This window comes from Diaphorina citri, unplaced genomic scaffold (genome assembly GCF_000475195.1).
Source record: "Diaphorina citri unplaced genomic scaffold, Diaci psyllid genome assembly version 1.1 scaffold182, whole genome shotgun sequence".
Lineage (NCBI taxonomy): Eukaryota > Metazoa > Arthropoda > Insecta > Hemiptera > Psyllidae > Diaphorina > Diaphorina citri.
In genome coordinates, this window is record NW_007377619.1 from 65,997 (window position 1) to 85,053 (window position 19,057).

Sequence of the window (19,057 nt, forward strand, 5' to 3'; positions counted from 1 at the left end):
AAGTAGTTGCTAAAGTGTAAGTTGTGTGATTCGTCCTATGGTACAGTTAAAATGAAAACACCTGGTGAGTCAAGATCGGAGTTCAAGCTCTATTAGTATTCGCACTATTGCAAATTTTGGCAACAAAGTGATAGTAAGTACTTGTTTTTCAATAGTACCTAAAAATATTGAATAGGTACATAAATTCATCGCTTGATATCTTGACAGTCGTCATTTACTGTTTAATCGCAATGTAATTGAAGTATTTTCAAGACGGCCCTAACTCTGCTTAGGCCCAAAAACTTATACACAAAAAGCCCACTCTGAGACTTAGGTGTAGGGACAACAGTTCTAAAAGATGGCTCAAGCTATACGAACCTAGGCCCTTTTGGGGTAAAATGTCTTTAGCAGAAAAGAATCGGTAATGATTCTTTTTTTAAAAAAAGATTATTGTTTCACCGTTTTTATTTCGTAGCAATGAAACAACTGCTACATTAAATGTGTCTAAGAATACCACAAGGACTTCAATCTCATGCCATGAACACTTCGTAGTATGCAAGGAACTTCATTATCTTCCCGATATTGAGAAATATTTTATGGCAGTTGATAAGTAGAATAAAATACACATGGGCATCTAAAACTGCTGCCGCCACACACACTTGGCATATGTTGGTTTGAAGCATTTTTGTTGGCACATACGTGGGTTTCATAGCGTACTCAAACGAAACGGGACCAGTTATGACAAAACTGTTGCTGCCAGCTGCCACCAAATATCTGGCTTGAATTGGCAAAATATCATATTGGCAAACATATCATAATGCTGGATTCAAAGATTTTTAAGCATTTTTATTGGCACATACGTGGGTTTTATAGCGTACTGGTGGAGTCCTTGCGTTTCGTAGTTCGTATGGTTTCCACTAGAGAGTAGTCGAGCGCTAGTGAGCATAGAGAACAATGGGAGGGGAGCATCTGATGAAGGACTTGCAGGAGTCAATCCGCAAGCAGACCTAAACGAAAAGAGGAAGTATCGGTGACAATGTAGATGGGCCGATGTTTGGAACACACGCCATATAGCTGGACCAGGTTCTGGTGCTGCAGTCGGGTCATTACCTGACGAACGGAAATAGAATCATTCAATTTCAATTTATTTTTTACTGTACGGATTTGTTTTATTATACGTATACTCGTATAGCACGGATACGGAAAAGAATTTGTTATACTAGCAGTAGCTCCTCTCCTAGCAATCCAAAGTTCAAGATTTTTATTTTTTTTTTTTTTTTACTTTATTTTAATCTTTTTTTCCTTATTATAACAGTAATTTCTAAATGTTGGAAATTAATACAAATAAATTGGAATAAAAATATATCTTTTTTTACAGAGGGAACAATAACTACTGAGGTCTTATAGTCCGAAATCGAAGAGAGAAGGAGGACAGGATAGGAGAAAGCCAGCCATTCCAAGAATCTGTTTAAAATAAAGTCCGCCAAGGACGGGAAATGAGCCCACGGCCTACCGCTTACAAGGCAGACGCGATACTCGCTCTCTCAGGAGAACCCTGCCTCTTAAAAACGATGTAACTCACCAATGTCAACCAGTCAAGATCAAACAAACTTCTATCCACAGAATCAAAGGAACGATAATTTCCTTTCGTGTGGAAGTGTAACTTTAAAAGAAAGCAAGCAAGATAAAAGAGAACCAATATTTACCTTAGCCTCCTCAATAAAGTCGTCCTCACTCATGGTTCCCTCCTTCATCATCTTGACAGAGTAGACAAGGCGTCTTTGAGGACACGAAACGAGGGCCGTTCTTCCGGGTTATGACTCCAACACTGCCTCATCACCTGGAGAACAAAACAGAACACACTCGTAGTTATACAGGGTGTCTACCAAAATGGAAAAATAAAATTCCCTGACTTTTCTCGGTTTTCCAGTCCATTTTTTTTTTTTTCAAATTTCCAGTCTACTTTTTCAAGATTTTCCACCCTATTCCCACTGCGTCTCCTTCATCATCTTGACAGCCACATCTATGGAGCCTCTCCACTTGCCTCTCCTCACTACACCGAACTGCCCCGAACCCAACTCCTCCAGTAGCATCAGTTCCGCGGGATCTATCTCCCATTTGTCTGCCGGGAAATCAGAAAAAATTAGAATTAGAAATTAACCACTTAGGAAAACGTCGGTGGAAGAGTTAAAAATCAGAAATAGAAATTTCCTACTAAGAAAATGTGGGTGAAAAAAAAGAAGAAAAAAAATGCATAAGAAATGATTTACGGAAAAGCGGATAATAATCCCTAATCCCCGAATAGGCAAATGGAACTGACTGAAAAAGGCTGACTCTGCCGGGAAATCAGTAAAAATCGGAATTAGAAATTTTCTAATAGGAAAACGTGGATGCAAGAGCTCACTGAGTGAGAATCCTGCCATTAAACTACACTACACCAAACTCCTCCAGTAGCATCAGTTCTGCGGGATCTATCTCCCATCTGTCTGCAGAGATCGGTAAAAATCAATGCTATCACCGCTGGCTAAAAGTTAATTGTAACATTTTTACTTTTTATGATTTTTAAGCAACATGATATTGATGTCGGTATTCAACATAGTCGAGTTTCCTTACGCGGGAACCCCAAATTCCAAACAGGACCAAGGAAAATGTCTTAAAGACTTCGATTCTCCTGGGAATCGAACTCTGTCCCGTCAGAGGGTACTTACCATGGCTAAGTCCAGCAGTGGCGGGCACAGGACGATCACATGGGGAAGTTTTCAGTCTCGAAGCTAAACCGCCACTGTTATGCCTGTGATAGTTCACCACCTGAAGTAGAAGGAGATGTGTGAAATTAGATGAAAAGATAATTTCAGTTACGTTTGGTTGTGGTGTCATACCTAATAGACAACCTTCTTCTTTTTCTTCGCCTTTTCCCGTGTATATACGTGGTCGGCGTTTTTCGTCACCCTCTCGATCAGCCCTAACTAGGGTGATTGTTTTGGGTTGACATTTGGTTTTGGCTATAATTTTACGAGTGGGTGCCCTTCGCACTCAACCTTTGCTATTTCTTTAGCAAGGGAAATTCAGGCTGGTATACTTCCACTTCCTGTTTAAAGTCTCCTAGCCAGACTGAGCTGGTCTAATCCCTGTTCAACGTACCCCAGCCGGAGAGAACTGGGTATCTACATAATAGGTCCATAATTTTTTCTCACTTACTTCGGGAATGGAATGGCAGCAATGTTTTTCGCTCAGGAAGAACTCTCCCCGACTGTTCTGCTTGATGTGATAATGCTTCACGTGTGGATGCGGCACCTTCGTGTACAGCGACAGTGTGTACAGGCCTTTCGTCGAGGAATTCCGCACCACAAAGCAGCCTTCCTTGTCCTCTTGTTTGAGAAGATAATTTCAGTTACGTTTGGTTGTGGTGTCATAACTAATAGACAACCTTCTTCTTTTTCTTCGCCTTTTCCCGCGTACAGACGGGGTCGGCGTTTTTCGTCACCCTCTCGATCAGCCCTAACTAGGGTGATTGTTTTGGGTTGACATTTGGTTTTGGCTACAATTTTACGAGTGGATGCCCTTCGCACTCAACCTTTGCTATTTCTTTAGCAAGGGAAATTCAGGCTGATATACTTCCTGTTTAAAGTCCCCTAGCCAGACTAAGCTGGTCTAATCCCTGTTCAACGTACCTCAGCCAGAGAGAACTGGGTGTCTACATAATAGGTCCATAATTTTTTCTCACTTACTTCGGGAATGGAATGGCAGCAATGTTTCTCGCTTAGGAAGAACTCTCCCCGACTGTTCTGCTTGATGTGATAATGCTTCACGTGTGGATGTGGCACCTTCGTGTACAGCGACAGTGTGTACAGGCCTTTCGTCGAGGAATTCCGCACCACAAAGCAGCCTTCCTTGTCCTCTTGTTTGAGTATGGACTCGGCTCTCTGTCGAGACATATCGCCCACGTACCACCTGATGAGGGAGGGAGATTATTAAAGGGATTCATAAGGGAATAATGAATAATTTTGGGGAAACAAATACCTAATGGTCAAATATTTCGACATTTGTTGTTGTTAACGGCTTAGCTGAAGCCGGGGGTTTGATGGTCTCCAGTCAGGTTTAGCTGGCTCGTCCTGAACCACATACTTGGATGTGCGACATTTGTTAAGGATTTCAACTCTCTTAAGTATTGACTGCTTATCACAAATGTCGTATTATGCTGACTATACTCACATCATAAACTTCCTTGAAGCACGCCTTGGGTTTCTCGAGGATTATCCCGCGCTGCACTCGGTCCGTTATGTTGTTAGAATCAATTAATAGCATTTTCCTCAAGGTTAGGACATTACACCTCAGCCACTTTGGCCTTTTTTGTGCTTAGATCTTCAAGTTGGTTATTGATAGAGTGGGAAGGAATACCTTGGTAGCTCAATGGTCAAGGACTTGCCTGGTAGTCAGGAGGTTCTGTATTCAAATCCTACTCGGGACATGGTATGAGAATTTGACCACAGTAAGAACAGTATAGCTTACTGCTAGTGTAAAGGTCGAACCACTTGATATGAGGTGCTAATTTTTACATCATCTGCATATTTTTTCAGGACAAAAGTCCTTGGTAATCTTAAAATTTGTTACCAGTCCCTGCTATTTAAAAGAAAGCCGTAAAAAAGGCAATCAGCGCGAACAACCTGGTATTCCAGAGTTAAAGCACATTATGGAAAAAAAGGCATTTTTTTTTTCAATTGAGTTTATTTGGTTAGTAGCATCTTTCAATTCTCCTATCAAGCCTTGTTCTCTATTGAAACCTACACATCGGACACAAGCGAGTTTCTAATTATTGGGATTCCCCTGATGATTAGATTCTTCTCAATAGATTTTTTTTTCTCCTCAAAAATTTCCATTCTTTCCATCCTACCGGAAAATGGATGACAATTAGACATAATATTTCATATTACAGCTTGACCTTCCTGCCCATAGTGTGCCTATGCTGATTTGCTATCATTAAATTCGCAAGGTGCTTACTACTAAATTGAAAACGCACCGAGATAATAAATTTTCAAACCGATTTTAATAGTAGTGTGTCTCTTCTCGTCCACTAGACTTCATAGGCAAAACTCGTTTAATAGCAATGAGGCTAAGATTGACATGAAAAACAAGCAGAAGAAGGATAATATAAGCTTTCATTATTAATCCCATTTTGCAGAGTGAGGATTTTGAATAATTTTCATTAAATTCGCAAGGTGCTTACTACTAAATTGAAAACGCACCGATATAATAAATTTTCAAACTGATTTTTAACAGTAGTGTGTCTCTTCTCGTCCACTAGACTTCATAGGCAAAACTCGTTTAATAGCAATGAGGCCAAGATTGACATGAAAAACAAGCAGAAGAAGGATAATATAAGCTTTCATTATTAATCCCATTTTGCAGAGTGAGGATTTTGAATAATTTCAACTTGTTTTTGCACGAAACCTCACGTTATCCTACAGCTAGAATATAACACACCAACCGGTTCCATGTTTACACGGTATAATGACTTGGTAAAACAGTATAATGACTTGGTAAACAATCATAAAAAAACATGAATTATGCAAGCAAGGTAAAGAAAGAGGTTTGTGTTGACAAGTTTGAAGTACTTTCGTTGAGTGGAGGATGGGATAGCCATTTACTAAGGCTCCTTCGAGTCACGGATATCTCTCCAGGCTCCTTCATACCTGCTTCGGTGGCGTAGTGGTCAAGACCTCGCCTGGTAAACAGGAGGGCGTGGGTTCGATCCCAGCCGAGGTATGGAATTTTATCCTCATTTATTTGAGAATTTGACCACATAATAATGAGTCTATTATTGTTATTATTATGCTGACTATACTCACATCATAAACTTCCTTGAAGCACGCCTTGGGTTTCTCGAGGATTATCCCGCGCTGCACTCGGTCCACCACTTCCGTGTTCTTCAGTCTACCATACGGCATCTTCCCACACGTGAACACCTCCCACATCAGAACCCCATACGCCCAGACGTCAGATTTGGAAGAGAATCGCGTATAGTTGAGAACCTGATGAATAAGTTCCAAAGTAAGTCCATTCACATCGCTGATGGTGGATTTCACCAATGACTTGATGAGAGATTTAAGTAATGGGAGGATTTTTAAAGGAGTTTACAGGGATCTAAAGAGGAGGAGTTTTTAAAAACTCGTTTGAATCAATGAAAATTCTCCCATTAGTGAAATCTCTCATTAAGTCATTAGTAAAATCCACCATGAAATAACTATCTCACCTCTACTATCATCTAATCATTATTAATATTCATCCTTATACTTCCCCCTCTTCCCCCTTATTTCCAGGGTGTCTACCAAAATGGAAAAATAAAATTCCCTGACTTTTCCCGGTTTTCCAGTCCAATTTTTCAAAATTTCCAGTCTACTTTTACAAGATTTTCTACCCTATTCCCACTGCGCCGCAGCCGATTTTTTTTCCAAGCAATGTTCTCAGGCCTGTTAAATTTCTTGAGTCCTCCATGTGCACCATGAAATAACTGCGCCGCAGGCCAAATTTTTTCAAGATAAATGACCTTTGACCAAGATAATGACCTCAAGACTACTACAGCTAATAGGTATTTACTATAGGTGTACTGACATTTTTTTTTTTTTAGAATATAATAACAATGTAGAATATAATAACAGCGCCGCAGGCGAAATTTTTGAACATTTTGGTCTAAAATCTTCAGAAATTCAGTCTCATCGAAACCTAATCTTCAGCTCTGCAGGAGAATTTTTTTAAAAAGCATGAAGCTGAAGTTTGTCATTATACAGTCTACAGATTCACATATCCTGGGGGAATGAAGGTTAACACAAAAAAGGGGGAAATGAGCAGCGCCGCAGGCGAAATTTTTGACAATGGTGAGCTACAATTTATAGAAACCAGAATTAACGAAATTGAAATTTTTATGGCCACAGACGAAAATTTTGGTCTCTAATATTAAAAAACCAATTGTGAGCTACAATTTATAGAAACCAGAATTAACGAAATTGAAATTTTTATGGCCACAGACGAAAATTTTGGTCTCTAATATTAAAAAACTTAGTTATCAAAAACAAAATTTGGCGCCGCAGGCGAATTTTTTGAAGATTTTGGTCTACAATAGTAAGAGAAGTAGACTTGTCAAAAGTGTAATCTTCAGGGCCGCAGGCGAAACTTTTCAGTAAGTATGTAACCTGTAGCTTGTCATGTGTCAGTTTTTTATGTAATTAAATACGTGATAAAAGACGAGTATAGTTATTCCCCCCAATCCATTTCTATAGAACACAAACTGACAGCGCCGCAGGCGAAATTTTTTTCGAGAAAATTTAAGTAGCTCCTTCAAGGTTGCATACTTTTTTTTACTGCCCAAGTCTTTTTAGAAATATGCGCTCGTAACAAGCCAATATCAAAAAGTTTCGAAAGTTATATCCACTTTTTTTTACACCAATAATTTACGACATACAGCCTGATTCCCTCGAAAAATTCCCTGACTTTTTTGGATTTTTGAATTTTTTGAGAAATTCCCTGACAATTCCCTGATTTTTCCAGTCTCCGTGAAATTCCCTGACAATTCCCGGTTTTCCAGTCTGGTAGACACCCTGATAAGTGCCTTCATTGGACTATCAAAGTAGGACAAGCAATCCCATTGTAATTATTAACAGATTAACACAGTAAGGCTTATTTCGATTTCCATCACCGAAGTCTGATTGATTGTAGCAAAATTTAATTCCACTCAAACGTTCCCTTAGTCAACAGCCATGTATCGGTCTTAAACAACATCAAAAACAACGAAAAATTGAAGTCTAATTTGTAGATAATAATTAATAAATAATCATTACTACAAGGTATATTATTTTTAATTATTTACAAAATGAGAAAAAAAGTTCGATACCTGCAAACTTACTGTAGATATAATAAGAAATTGAAATATCTGAGGAATGGGAGAAGGGAAGAGGGAGAACAAGGGACATGTATTCATTACCTTGGTAGAGAAATTAAAGGACAGGTTACTTATCTTTTATACTTCAATGACATGGTTGAGAGGCATATAAAATAAAAGGAAAGGAAAATATACCCACTAGGAAAACGTCGGCGGAAGAGTTAAAAATCAGAAATAGAGATTTCCCACTAGGAAAACATGGGTGGAAAAAAAGAAGACTTACCATGGCTAAGTCCAGCAGTGGCGGGCACAGGACGATCACATGGGGAAGTTTTCAGTCTCGAAGCTAAACCGCCACTGTTATGCCCTAGTCAACATGTAAGAAAAAGTTCTGGAAAATTTAATTCCGCTCAAAAGTCTCCCCCAAGTCAACATGTAAGAAAAAGCTCTGTTCTGGTTTTCGTAAAATAAAAGTACCAATTTTTTCAATTAGTCAACATGTAAGAAAAAGTTCTGGAAAATGTAATTCCGCTCAAAAGTCCCCCCCAAGTCAACATGTAAGAAAAAGCTCTGTTCTGGTTTTCGTAAAATAAAAGTACCAATTTTTTCAAGACTTAACTTTCCAATACCTAAGTTTTTCCTTCCCAAAGTTAAGTCAAGTAAGCTAAGGCTCCCCATTTACTAAGGCTCCCCATTTACTAAAGGGAGGGAGATTATTAAAGGGATTAATAAGGGAATAATGAATAATTTTGGGAAACAAATACCTAATGGTCAATTATTTCGACATTTGTTGTTGTTAACGGCTTAGCTGAAGCCGGGGGTTTGATGGTCTCCAGTCAGGTTTAGCTGGCTCGTCCTGAACCACATACTTGGATGTGCGACATTTTTTAAGGATTTCAACTCTCTTAAGTATTGACTGCTTATCACAAATGTCGTTCCTCGATCTCTTTGTTTTGTGACTTATATAGATGGCAAAAATATCCACTTCTACAGTTGTACCTTATTTCTTCATTCCATAGTCAACTGACAACTTACTCGTATTTCTGAAGACCCAGCAGTTCCTTCTCCTTCACATAATTGCTTGGAATGTACCCCACAGATCTGAAAACATACAGAAAAAATGGTTAGTTAAAATATGTTTCTTGAAAAAGCTTTTTGGGAATTCATATTGTAGGGGATGTTGACAAATGTACTTGTAATTTTACTTTCTTTACATGAACATAAAATTCCATGCCTCGGCCGGGATTAAACTCCCGCCCTCTTGTTTGTCAGGCAAGCACATTATAACCCTTTTTCAACTTGTTTTATTACAAATTTTCATCAGTAAATGGTTTCTTCAAATTAAATTGATCCCAAGAGCAAGGTAAACCTAGACCCTTGACAAATGGAGTGTGCCTGAATGCATGTGTCGAGTTCCAAGTTCCAATCCACTCGACCTCTTAACATTTTCGAGTCACGGATATCTCTCCAGGCTCCTTCATACCTGCTTCGGTGGCGTAGTGGTCAAGACCTCGCCTGGTAAACAGGAGGGCGTGGGTTCGATCCCAGCCGAGGTATGGAATTTTATCCTCATTTATTTGAGAATTTGACCACATAATGTTTTATTACAAATTTTCATCAGTAAATGGTTTCTTCAAATTAAATTGATCCCAAGAGCAAGGTAAACCTAGACCCTTGACAAATGGAGTGTGCCTGAATGCATGTGTCGAGTTCCAAGTTCCAATCCACTCGACCCCTTAACATTAACCCTTACATACCCATTCTTATCCTTTACACATTAACCCTTACTTACCCATTCTTGTCCTTGACTTTCCACCAGTGCTCCTGAGTGTCATCCATCACCTCATATTCGGCTCCTTTCTCCAGGGAGAGATCTCCTCCCTCTATGGCCTTGAAAGGGTACAGAGCTACCACCACCTTGGGTCGAATCATTTGATCAGGCTGAAATGAAAACAGAATAGGTTTTTATTGGGGGATCGGAATTCAGAATTCATAGATAAAAAACCAGATAAAATATTATTTTTATCGAGACAATTTCAATGAGTAAATTCGAGTTGTTATATTGGTGAGCTTTCGATACCACTCTGGATTGGTCCTGATCCTCTTCCATTTATTTTCAGATCTAGCGGCACGGAACTGTCTGGTTGGCTCGGAGAACGTGGTGAAAGTGGCGGACTTTGGTCTCGCACGCTATGTCCTGGATGACCAATATACGAGCTCTGGGGGCACCAAATTCCCGATCAAGTGGGCCCCGCCCGAGGTTAGAATAGAATCTTCTTCTTTTACTGCACCTTTTCCCAATCTTATGTGGGGTCATAAGAGGAACTCCGTATCTATCCTTGTACACTGTAGGTCCCAAGTTCAATTGCTGGAGTCGAATTCTCTTCACCCTCCAGCTTCACAGAAAGGAAGAAATAATTTTTACTGCTGCTATAGAGTCAACATCTCTCTTGGTCTGACGATGACACCCAGAGTGGTATCGAAAGCTCACCAATATAACAACTCGAATTTACTCATTGAAATTGTCTCGATAAAAATAATATTTTATCTGGTTTTACTTTCCTTATCCTATAGGAAGGAAAGTAATGTAATCGGGTCAAATTTTCGATGGTCAGATTTTAGTGCCAAAACACGTTTTGACATATAGGACGAAAAGAGTTCCAAGTACTAAGGCGATACCTATAAATTGTAGTTTGTCAGCCAGTGTGCCATGTGTGCTTAGCATTATGTTAATTTCATTCTGATTAGGTCAATGTCCTTCTGATTCCAAGTACTAAGGCGATACCTATAAATTGTAGTTTGTCAGCCAGTGTGCCATGTGTGCTTAGCATTATGTTAATTTCATTCTGATTAGGTCAATGTCCTTCTGAGCCAGATAAATCTCCCGGTGCATCTGGTAGTCCTTGAGAATTTTGAGTGAAAATATTAAAACCCGTTGTCGTGTAGGCAAGTAGGCACCCATGTTGACTGGTCTGAACGTCTCGTCTGTTGAAGATGGGTATTCATTTTCAGTTTTGTTAGAGATGTTTCAGAAGAGATAAAACAGACTTATCATTGTCTGTTCCTGGATTCTTAACATTAACCCTTACTTACCTATTTTTATCCTTTACACATTAACCCTTACTCACCCATTCTTGTCCTTTACACATTAACCCTTACTCAACCATTCTTGTTCTTATTAACCCTTACTCACCCATTCTTGTCCTTGACTTTCCACCAATGCTCCTGAGTGTCATCCATCACCTCATATTCCGCTCCCTTCTCCAGGGAGAGATCTCCTCCTTCTATGGCCTTGAACGGGTATAGAGCTACCACCACCTTGGGTCGAATCATTTGATCAGGCTGAAATGAAAACAGAATAGGCTTTTATTGGGGGACCGGAATTCAGAATTCATAGTTAAAAAATCTGGTGTGAACATCACACGACTTTCCTTATCCTATTGAATGGTGCTTATTTGGGTGTTCTGTTGTAACATTTACAATACAAAGTATGTCCATTCACATCGCTGATGGTGGATTTCACCAATGACTTGATGAGAGATTTAAGTAATGGGAGGATTTTTAATCGTCCAAAAAGGATATATTTTAATAATCAAAAAGGAGTTTACAGGGATCTAAAGAGGAGGAGTTTTTAAAAACTCGTTTGAATCAATGAAAATTCTCCCATTAGTGAAATCTCTCATTAAGTCATTAGTGAAATCCACCATGAAATAACTATCTCACCTCTACTATCATCTAATCATTATTATTATTCATCCTTACACTTCCCCCTTCTTTCTTACACAAATTTCTTACTATTATTATATTTTTTTTTTTCTTTTTAAAATTAAGCAAGGTCCACTGTTATATTGTTATCAAACCCATAAAATAAACGAGATCTCGTTTAGACTGCTGGGGTAAAGGGACTTTTTAGTCTCTTTCGAGCAGGATAAACAAGGTATATGTATTCTATTCTAACCTCGGTGGAGAGTTAAGGTTGAGGAAGACTTGAGAGAAAAGGGATGGAGAAAGGAGGAGGCATTAGATAGGAGGGTATGGAGGGGTAGAATAAAGGAGGGTAACGCCGACCCCACATAAGATTGGGAAAAGGTGCAGTAAAAGAAGAAGATTCTATTCTAACCTCGGGCGGGGCCCACTTGATCGGGAATTTGGTGCCCCCAGAGAAAAGCCAGCCGTTCCGAGAACGAACATTATCCCATCAGGATAAAAGGAGACATTTTTCAGACTGCCCGAGCAAGGGGATTTTTCAGTCCTATTTGGAAAATTTGTACATCGATATCCAGGAAAGATAAACAATTTTCAATTTCAAAACTTTTTTAAATCGTATTATGACAAGGTCCAAGATGGGAAAACCCACTCAAGAAATCAGTAGGACAACTCTGGATAAGAGTAGCTCAAAATAGAGATAGATGGAAGCTTCGCGACCTGCAGCATTGGAGAGACATCAACAATGCTGAAATTACGGGTCCATCAAGGTAAGGTATCTCTCACGGGCTCTTACCTCGATGAATATAGTTGTGTCGCTCCAGGTACGCCATACCCTTGCACACCTGAATGCACATGTCCAGCAGTAGCCCCACATTCCCACCCAGGGTGTTCTCATGGCGCCGCAGGTAATTCAGTAGGGACCCGTGTCGCATGTATTCGGTGACAATCCTGGCATTATGGGACTCGAACCTGCGACTACCGCAGCTGAAATCAGACAAGAACAGCGGAGACAAGACGTTAAAAATCAGAGACAATGGAATGAGCTACTATACCGTGTACCAGTAAGGAATAAGGATACGGATTCCAACATGGTAATTTACCATCAATGAGAATTTGGTCACATAGTAACAGCGGTCTAAGGGTACCATCCTGTATAAATGTCCAATAGAGTCTATTGTTTTGGTACCATCCGGTATAAATGTCCAATAGAGTCTATTGTTTTGGTACCATCCTGTATAAATGTCCAATAGAGCCTATTGTTTTGTATAGGTCGCGTCTAGCTATGTTACATTAAACATCACGTTAGCCAAGACTTCACATCCTGTCCTATAACACGCGATACTTGGTCTCAGAGTCTATTGTTTTGGTACCATCCTGTATGAATGTCCAATAGAGTCTATTGTTTTGGTACCATCCTGTATAAATGTCCAATAGAGCCTATTGTTTTGGTATTGTATAGGTCGCGTCTAGCTATGTTACATTAAACATCACGTTAGCCAAGACTTCACATCCTGTCCTATAACACGCGATACTTGGTCTTCAATGTACGTTGACTATTGTTTAGTTATGTTGTTAGAATCAATTAATACCATTTTCCTTAGATCTTTATTCGTAAAGCTTTTTCCTCAAGGTTAGGACATTACACCTCAGCCACTTTGGCCTTTTTGTGCTTAGATCTTCAAGTTGGTTATTGATAGAGTGGGAAGGAATACCTTGGTAGCTCAATGGTAAAGGGCTTGCCTGGTAGTCAGGAGGTTCTGTATTCAAATCCTACTCGGGACATGGTATGAGAATGTGACCACAGTAAGAACAGTATAGCTTACTGCTAGTGTAAAGGTCGAACCACTTGATATGAGGTGCTAATTTTTTCATCATCTGCATATTTTTTCAGGACAAAAGTCCTTGGTAATCTTAAATTTTTTACCAGTCCCTGCTATTTATAAGAAAGCCGTAAAAAAGGCAATCAGCGCGAACAACCTGGTATTCCAGAGTTAAAGCGCATTATGGAAAAAAAGGCATTTTTTTTCAATCGAGTTTATTTGGTTAGTAGCATCTTTCAATTCTCCTATCAATCCTTGTTCTCTATTGAAACCTACATATCGGACACAAGCGCGTTTCTAATTATTGGGATTCCCCTGACGATTAGATTCTTCTCAATAGATTTTTTTTTCTCCTCAAAAATTTCCATTCTTTCCATCCTACCGGAAAATGGATGACAATTAGACATAGTTTTCGTTGCAACGGAGGGGAATGTTCGGGTAATATATCGTTTAGTTGAAACATAACTTGTTCAAGTGGGTGATGGGCGAAGTCAAGGATTTTCGTTGCAACGGAGGGGAATGTTCGGGTAATATATCGTTTAGTTGAAACATAACTTGTTCAAGTGGGTGATGGCCGAAGTCAAGATGTTTACATTTGACATACTTCAACTACACACAATGAGACAGGGCAGCAAACGTGTTGAATGTAGCCAGGAGAAATGGTTTGTTTTACTAAGAGATCAAGTTTTTATTTTCATTATTTTTACTTTTAATTATAAAATATATTAACTGTGTTTGTGTCACAGGTGATTAATCAATTTCAAACTATTTTACCATACACAAAAATTATACTGCAAAAAATTGAAAATTATTAGTTTTCGTTGCTCCAATGTAGGTACCTATTCAGCACGTATTTCATTAATATTTGCAGCATGACATCATTAAAAAATCATTAAATCTGATTTGCTGGTGGTAGGTCTTGGTCTGTGTATTACTAGGTGATGGGTATAACTGAGCTATGTATTTCTCAGATGTGAGTGGGTCTGTAACTTTTTTACTTTCTTTCCATAATATCAATATTGATTTTTTTGTTCTTACATTTCTCAAATCTTTGAACCTAATTCTGGGTTTCTTTCAAAAACTTTTTCTCTCAAGTCTCAAAAATTTGTTATACCCTAGGGCCCTAGAGCACACTTTAGGAAACTACATAATATGTTCAATTCAAAATATGGTCCTGGTCCCGGATATTATCCAAACAAAGGCAAGACATTAAGGGCCGAACAATTAGGATTTCAGACATTTAGTAGCGCCGCTTAGAAAAAAAAAAAAAAAAAAAAAAAAAAAAAAAAAAAAAACAACCCCAGCAGTGTTTCCCAACCTTTTCTCTACGATCGCCCCCTTTCAGAATTTGTACAGATTATCGGAACTGTGATCGCCCCTGGAGCCCTGGATACCCAAGTGGCACAACAGACATACATTTGTATGTAGCTTGTCAATGCACTAGTTATTTATAAGTCAATCATAATTAATTTAATTAATCGAAAGAATTGCTCTGATTGATTGCGGGATGACAAAGTAAAAACAATGAACACTGTTTCACTACACTCACGTTCAACCAAACTCCGATTACTACGGGTCCTTCACAACTCAATGTGATTTCCCAACACCTTACCTTGTCGCTCGCGAATTTTCCATAGGTATAGTCATTCGATCGAAGTAATTGATTATTTGATTGTCATGCTAAATCTTACGAATTGGTAGCTAACCACAGTGGAACACCATTTATTAATTCTTGGCGGTAACGTGTTTTCAAAAATCCTATTACTATAGCCAACAGGTTTCTATTAAAAAAGTAGTCGGTGTGTCCATTGTTCAAACATAGTCGATCGACGCTCGACGGCCGTCGACCATGTGTGAAGAAGAAGACACATTACCCTCTCGTTGATCAAAATTCTCTATGAAGCTAAAATTCTATGCCTGGATTAAAAAGACACTTTTAAGGCTGGGGGAAGGCCTCATTTTAAGCAGCTTCATCTGGCCAAAATGACCTTTGAATGTTTGACATAGAACCCGAGATATTCTTAGATATTACCAAGGATACCCAATTCATGATGACGTTGATCTAAACGTCAGTAATGATGATGTACAATTTTCATGTCATTGTGGGTTCGTCTCTTCAGCGAGAAAGTCAACCTGATGCAACCAAAGACATTGTGCAAAACTCAAACATTGACGTAAGACATCAAGAAGAGCGCAATGATCAATACAACCGAGCACATCAATAAGGATTGCCAATCCGACTCGACATCTCGACAACCTGAGACATCGACTTTGAACAATTATATTCCCCGTGATAATGTTACGTGTGTTGTGGTAAAAGCTTGGATTTTGCGGTCGATAGGTCAGAAGGTATCTAGGATCGAAGCCACAATCGGGAGGGTGATTCGATTTCCAACATGTAAACTTGAGGGAGATACATTTCAGGTGTGGAGAAACACTTTTCTCAAGTTCCACACTGCCGCACTATATCCTTGCTTAAATAATATATTAACCTACAAGTTTTATTGGATAAACTGGTATCAAAGAATTTACTATCAATTTTATTTATTGCTTATTTTGTTCAGAGATTTACATTATTTATGAGTAAGGTTTCAAGGAATCCAGTTAATAGTGGAAGAGTATTAATCGTTGGGTGAGGTAGAAACTAGAAAGTGCGAGGTTCACGGATCTTTTTGTCCGTCCAGATACCCGACATTTTCGACGTTGCTTAGTTTGAAAAACTCTAGATAAGGAAAGGTTTGAAAATTTGGATGTCAGGTAAACAGGAGGGCGCGGGTTCAATCCCAGCAGAAGTATGGAATTTTACACTAATTCATGTGAAAATTTGACCACATAATAAGACAGCTCCAAGGGTTAGGTGGTAGAGCACACATTCAGCGTTAACCTCGCCTAGTGCTTTTTTTTTGAGAGCTATCCTCTGCTGTTTAACGAAAATGTGGATTACTTCTCAAGAACAGTTTTTGTTAATTTGTCAGGAAATTCAGATGGTCAGACATGATCATCCTGTAAGAAGAGCTGAAGGATTCATGGAACCTGATACCACTCGAAGTGTTCTTCAGATAACAAGGTAACGTATATACGGGTTAAGATAACACAACAGTTACCAAGATGAGGGACCTGTAAGATCACTAGGCAAGTCATGTATTGGTCATTAATAATACCATCACTTTTATTGCCACTACACGCCAGAACATTGGATATAACATTGACCTGATCTCCGGAGGAGATAAACTTTGTGACGTCACCAAGCCAAGGTGCTTTAGTCGAAAATCATTACAAAAGACAGTCTAGTCAGATATCGGATACCTAATAGCCTAATACTCATCAGAACTCAGAAGTTTCCTGGGAAATTACGTTTTAAACTTGAGGTGCTTTTTGAAAACACCTGTACGAAGAACGGTGAAGTATATCAATGTTTAGTTGTTTACTCATTGGGAGACAATGTGAAAATGTTACAGTTTCTTTTATCTTTATTGCTCAATGATGTCATCTAGGATGTTGTTAATGAAGGACATTTGTGCTAATGATCACACATCACGATTTCAATTTTTCCAGTTGTTTGTTTCTTTTTTATGACCGTAGTCGTTAATCCAGGAACAGACAATGATAAGTCTGTTTTATCTCTTCTGAAACATCTCTAACAAAACTGAAAATGAATACCCATCTTCAACAGACGGGACGTTCAGACCAGTCAACATAGGTGCCTACTTGCCTACACGACAGCGGGTTTTAATATTTTCACTCAAAATTCTCAAGGACTACCAGATGCACCGGGAGATTTATCTGGCTCAGAAGGACATTGACCTAATCAGAATGAAATTAACATAATGCTAAGCACACATGGCACACTGGCTGACAAACTACAATTTATAGGTATCGCCTTAGTACTTGGAACTCTTTTCGTCCTATATGTCATCGGCCTTACTTCATCTAGTTCAGAGCTAGATGCAAAATTAATGTAAAATCATTAAATGATTATTTATCTCATCAATAATATCAATATCGTTAATGGTAGCTACTGGCTATATTGAAGGCTAGAGCAGATAATATGCAAATGAATACTAAACGTCCTACCTGGTGGAATTCGAATGATTCCGTTAGAACTGGAGCTGCTTGTAGAATTACTTGAAGGTGATTGTCCTTTGTTCCAAAACGTCCAAATATATCCAAGCACACGCATACCCGAATTCCTATTCAAGCTGTTATTCGAATGATTCCGTTAGAGCTGGAGCTGCTAGTAGAATTACTTGAAGGTGATTGTCCTTTGTTCCAAAACGTCCAAATATATCCAAGCACACGCATACCCGAATTCCTATTCAAGCTGTTGGAATTGGAACCTAGATCATCCAACTGATCATCGACTAGAGAAGTTTCTGTATTGCTTCGTACTAAAGCAGTCGCTGCAGGCCCCGCACTATCACTCCCCGGCTGTCGAATGAAGAACTGTGTCGACCCCGCCGGCATTGTGTTGAAATTGTTCTTAATTAATTCGTTAAATGAGTCCTGCGTCATGCTACGGGCCATCGCTGGCTGTTGGAATACGATGGAAGATGTTTGAGTTTGAGGCTGAAGTTGCTTCGGCAGTTTAGCTTCTGTGTTACTTCTACCGAACACAGAGGTGAGTTTTGTATTACCGCCTCCACTCCCAGTTGATATGGTAAGGTTACTGTTGGGCAATCGACTGCTAGCGCTTCCACCACTCAAACTTTTTGTTAAGGGCTCATGGTTTTTGATTGCGTGCTCACTTGTGTGATCATGGACATTTGTTTTGCTAGCATTGTTGTTTTTAGAGGTAAATATTACTGCTAGCGCTTCCACCACTCAAACTTTTTATTAAGGGCTCATGGTTTTTGATTGCGTGCTCACTTGTGTGATCATGGACATTTGTTTTGCTAGCATTGTTGTTTTTAGAGGTAAATATCACAGGACTTGTGTCATTTCTGAGGAATAACTTGTTTGTTTTCAGTTCATTGTTATATTGTGGTGGGTTGTATTTGCTATCACTGTGTAGCGTAGAGTTACCAACAATAGGAAGACCAGATGTTGTTCTTCTGACAGCAGCTCTTACAAGCTGCTTGTTAGGTTTGTTGGAGACTCCATTGGATTTGCTCTCGATTTCATTGACATTTCCATTCCCATTGTTATCGTCAGTTTTCACAGGGGTAATCGTGAAAACGCGATTTGGTTTCAATCGACAGTTTGACCTAAGTGTGTAGGAGATGTCATCGTTTATTTTGTCTCTAGAAGTTTTCGCAGGTTCTTCTATCACATCTTTTACACTGGGAGTACCTGTCACAACAGCTTCAATAGCTCCCAAGGAAGCTCCACTCGTTTTTCGTTCTACTGAGGAGCGTTTGGTTGAAAGATTGTTTGGTTTTCGTTGCAACGGAGGGGAATGTTCGGGTAATATATCGTTTAGTTGAAACATAACTTGTTCAAGTGGGTGATGGGCGAAGTCAAGATGTTTACATTTGACATACTTCAACTACACACAATGAGACAGGGCAGCAAACGTGTTGAATGTAGCCAGGAGAAATGGTTTGTTTTACTAAGAGATCAAGTTTTTATTTTCATTATTTTTACTTTTAATTATAAAATATATTAACTGTGTTTGTGTCACAGGTGATTAATCAATTTCAAACTATTTTACCATACACAAAAATTATACTGCAAAAAA

At 39.0% G+C, this 19,057-nt stretch overlaps 2 protein-coding genes across 2 annotated transcripts; both read right to left on the bottom strand.

The window, feature by feature from the left end:
- Positions 1–509: 509 nt before the first annotated feature.
- On the bottom strand, positions 510–12,455 carry LOC103505578 (tyrosine-protein kinase Btk29A-like). The gene is made up of 10 exons (XM_026820889.1): positions 12,354–12,455; positions 11,046–11,194; positions 8,888–8,953; positions 3,855–3,930; positions 3,178–3,324; positions 2,688–2,787; positions 1,989–2,101; positions 1,686–1,736; positions 993–1,089; positions 510–757 (listed from the first exon to the last, which is right to left on the bottom strand). Exons 1-10 carry the CDS (start codon positions 12,453–12,455, stop codon positions 510–512), a joined length of 1,149 nt encoding a protein of 382 aa, XP_026676690.1.
- Positions 12,456–12,470: 15 nt separating this feature from the next.
- On the bottom strand, positions 12,471–18,808 carry LOC113465928 (GATA zinc finger domain-containing protein 15-like). The gene is made up of 4 exons (XM_026820890.1): positions 18,247–18,808; positions 17,685–18,191; positions 17,455–17,562; positions 12,471–12,544 (listed from the first exon to the last, which is right to left on the bottom strand). The coding sequence occupies exons 1-4, from the start codon at positions 18,806–18,808 to the stop codon at positions 12,471–12,473; spliced, it is 1,251 nt and encodes a 416-aa protein (XP_026676691.1).
- Positions 18,809–19,057: the final 249 nt, after the last annotated feature.

What these genes read in the sequence shown, in the direction of transcription:
- LOC103505578 (XM_026820889.1), bottom strand. Translation starts at nt 12,455, where the DNA reads ATGAGAACACCCTGGGTGGGAATGTGGGGCTACTGCTGGACATGTGCA. An exon ending in CACTGCTGGACTTAGCCATG is followed by an intron (nt 2,102 to 2,687) that starts GTAAGTACCCTC and finishes ATTTCCCGGCAG; the next exon opens with ACAAATGGGAGATAGATCCC. An exon ending in CACCGATACTTCCTCTTTTC is followed by an intron (nt 758 to 992) that starts GTTTAGGTCTGC and finishes TGCCAATTCAAG; the next exon opens with CCAGATATTTGGTGGCAGCT.
- LOC113465928 (XM_026820890.1), bottom strand. Translation starts at nt 18,808, where the DNA reads ATGTTTCAACTAAACGATATATTACCCGAACATTCCCCTCCGTTGCAA. An exon ending in AAATGTCCATGATCACACAA is followed by an intron (nt 18,192 to 18,246) that starts GTGAGCACGCAA and finishes GAGTGGTGGAAG; the next exon opens with CGCTAGCAGTAATATTTACC. An exon ending in CAGCTTGAATAGGAATTCGG is followed by an intron (nt 17,563 to 17,684) that starts GTATGCGTGTGC and finishes ATAGGAATTCGG; the next exon opens with GTATGCGTGTGCTTGGATAT.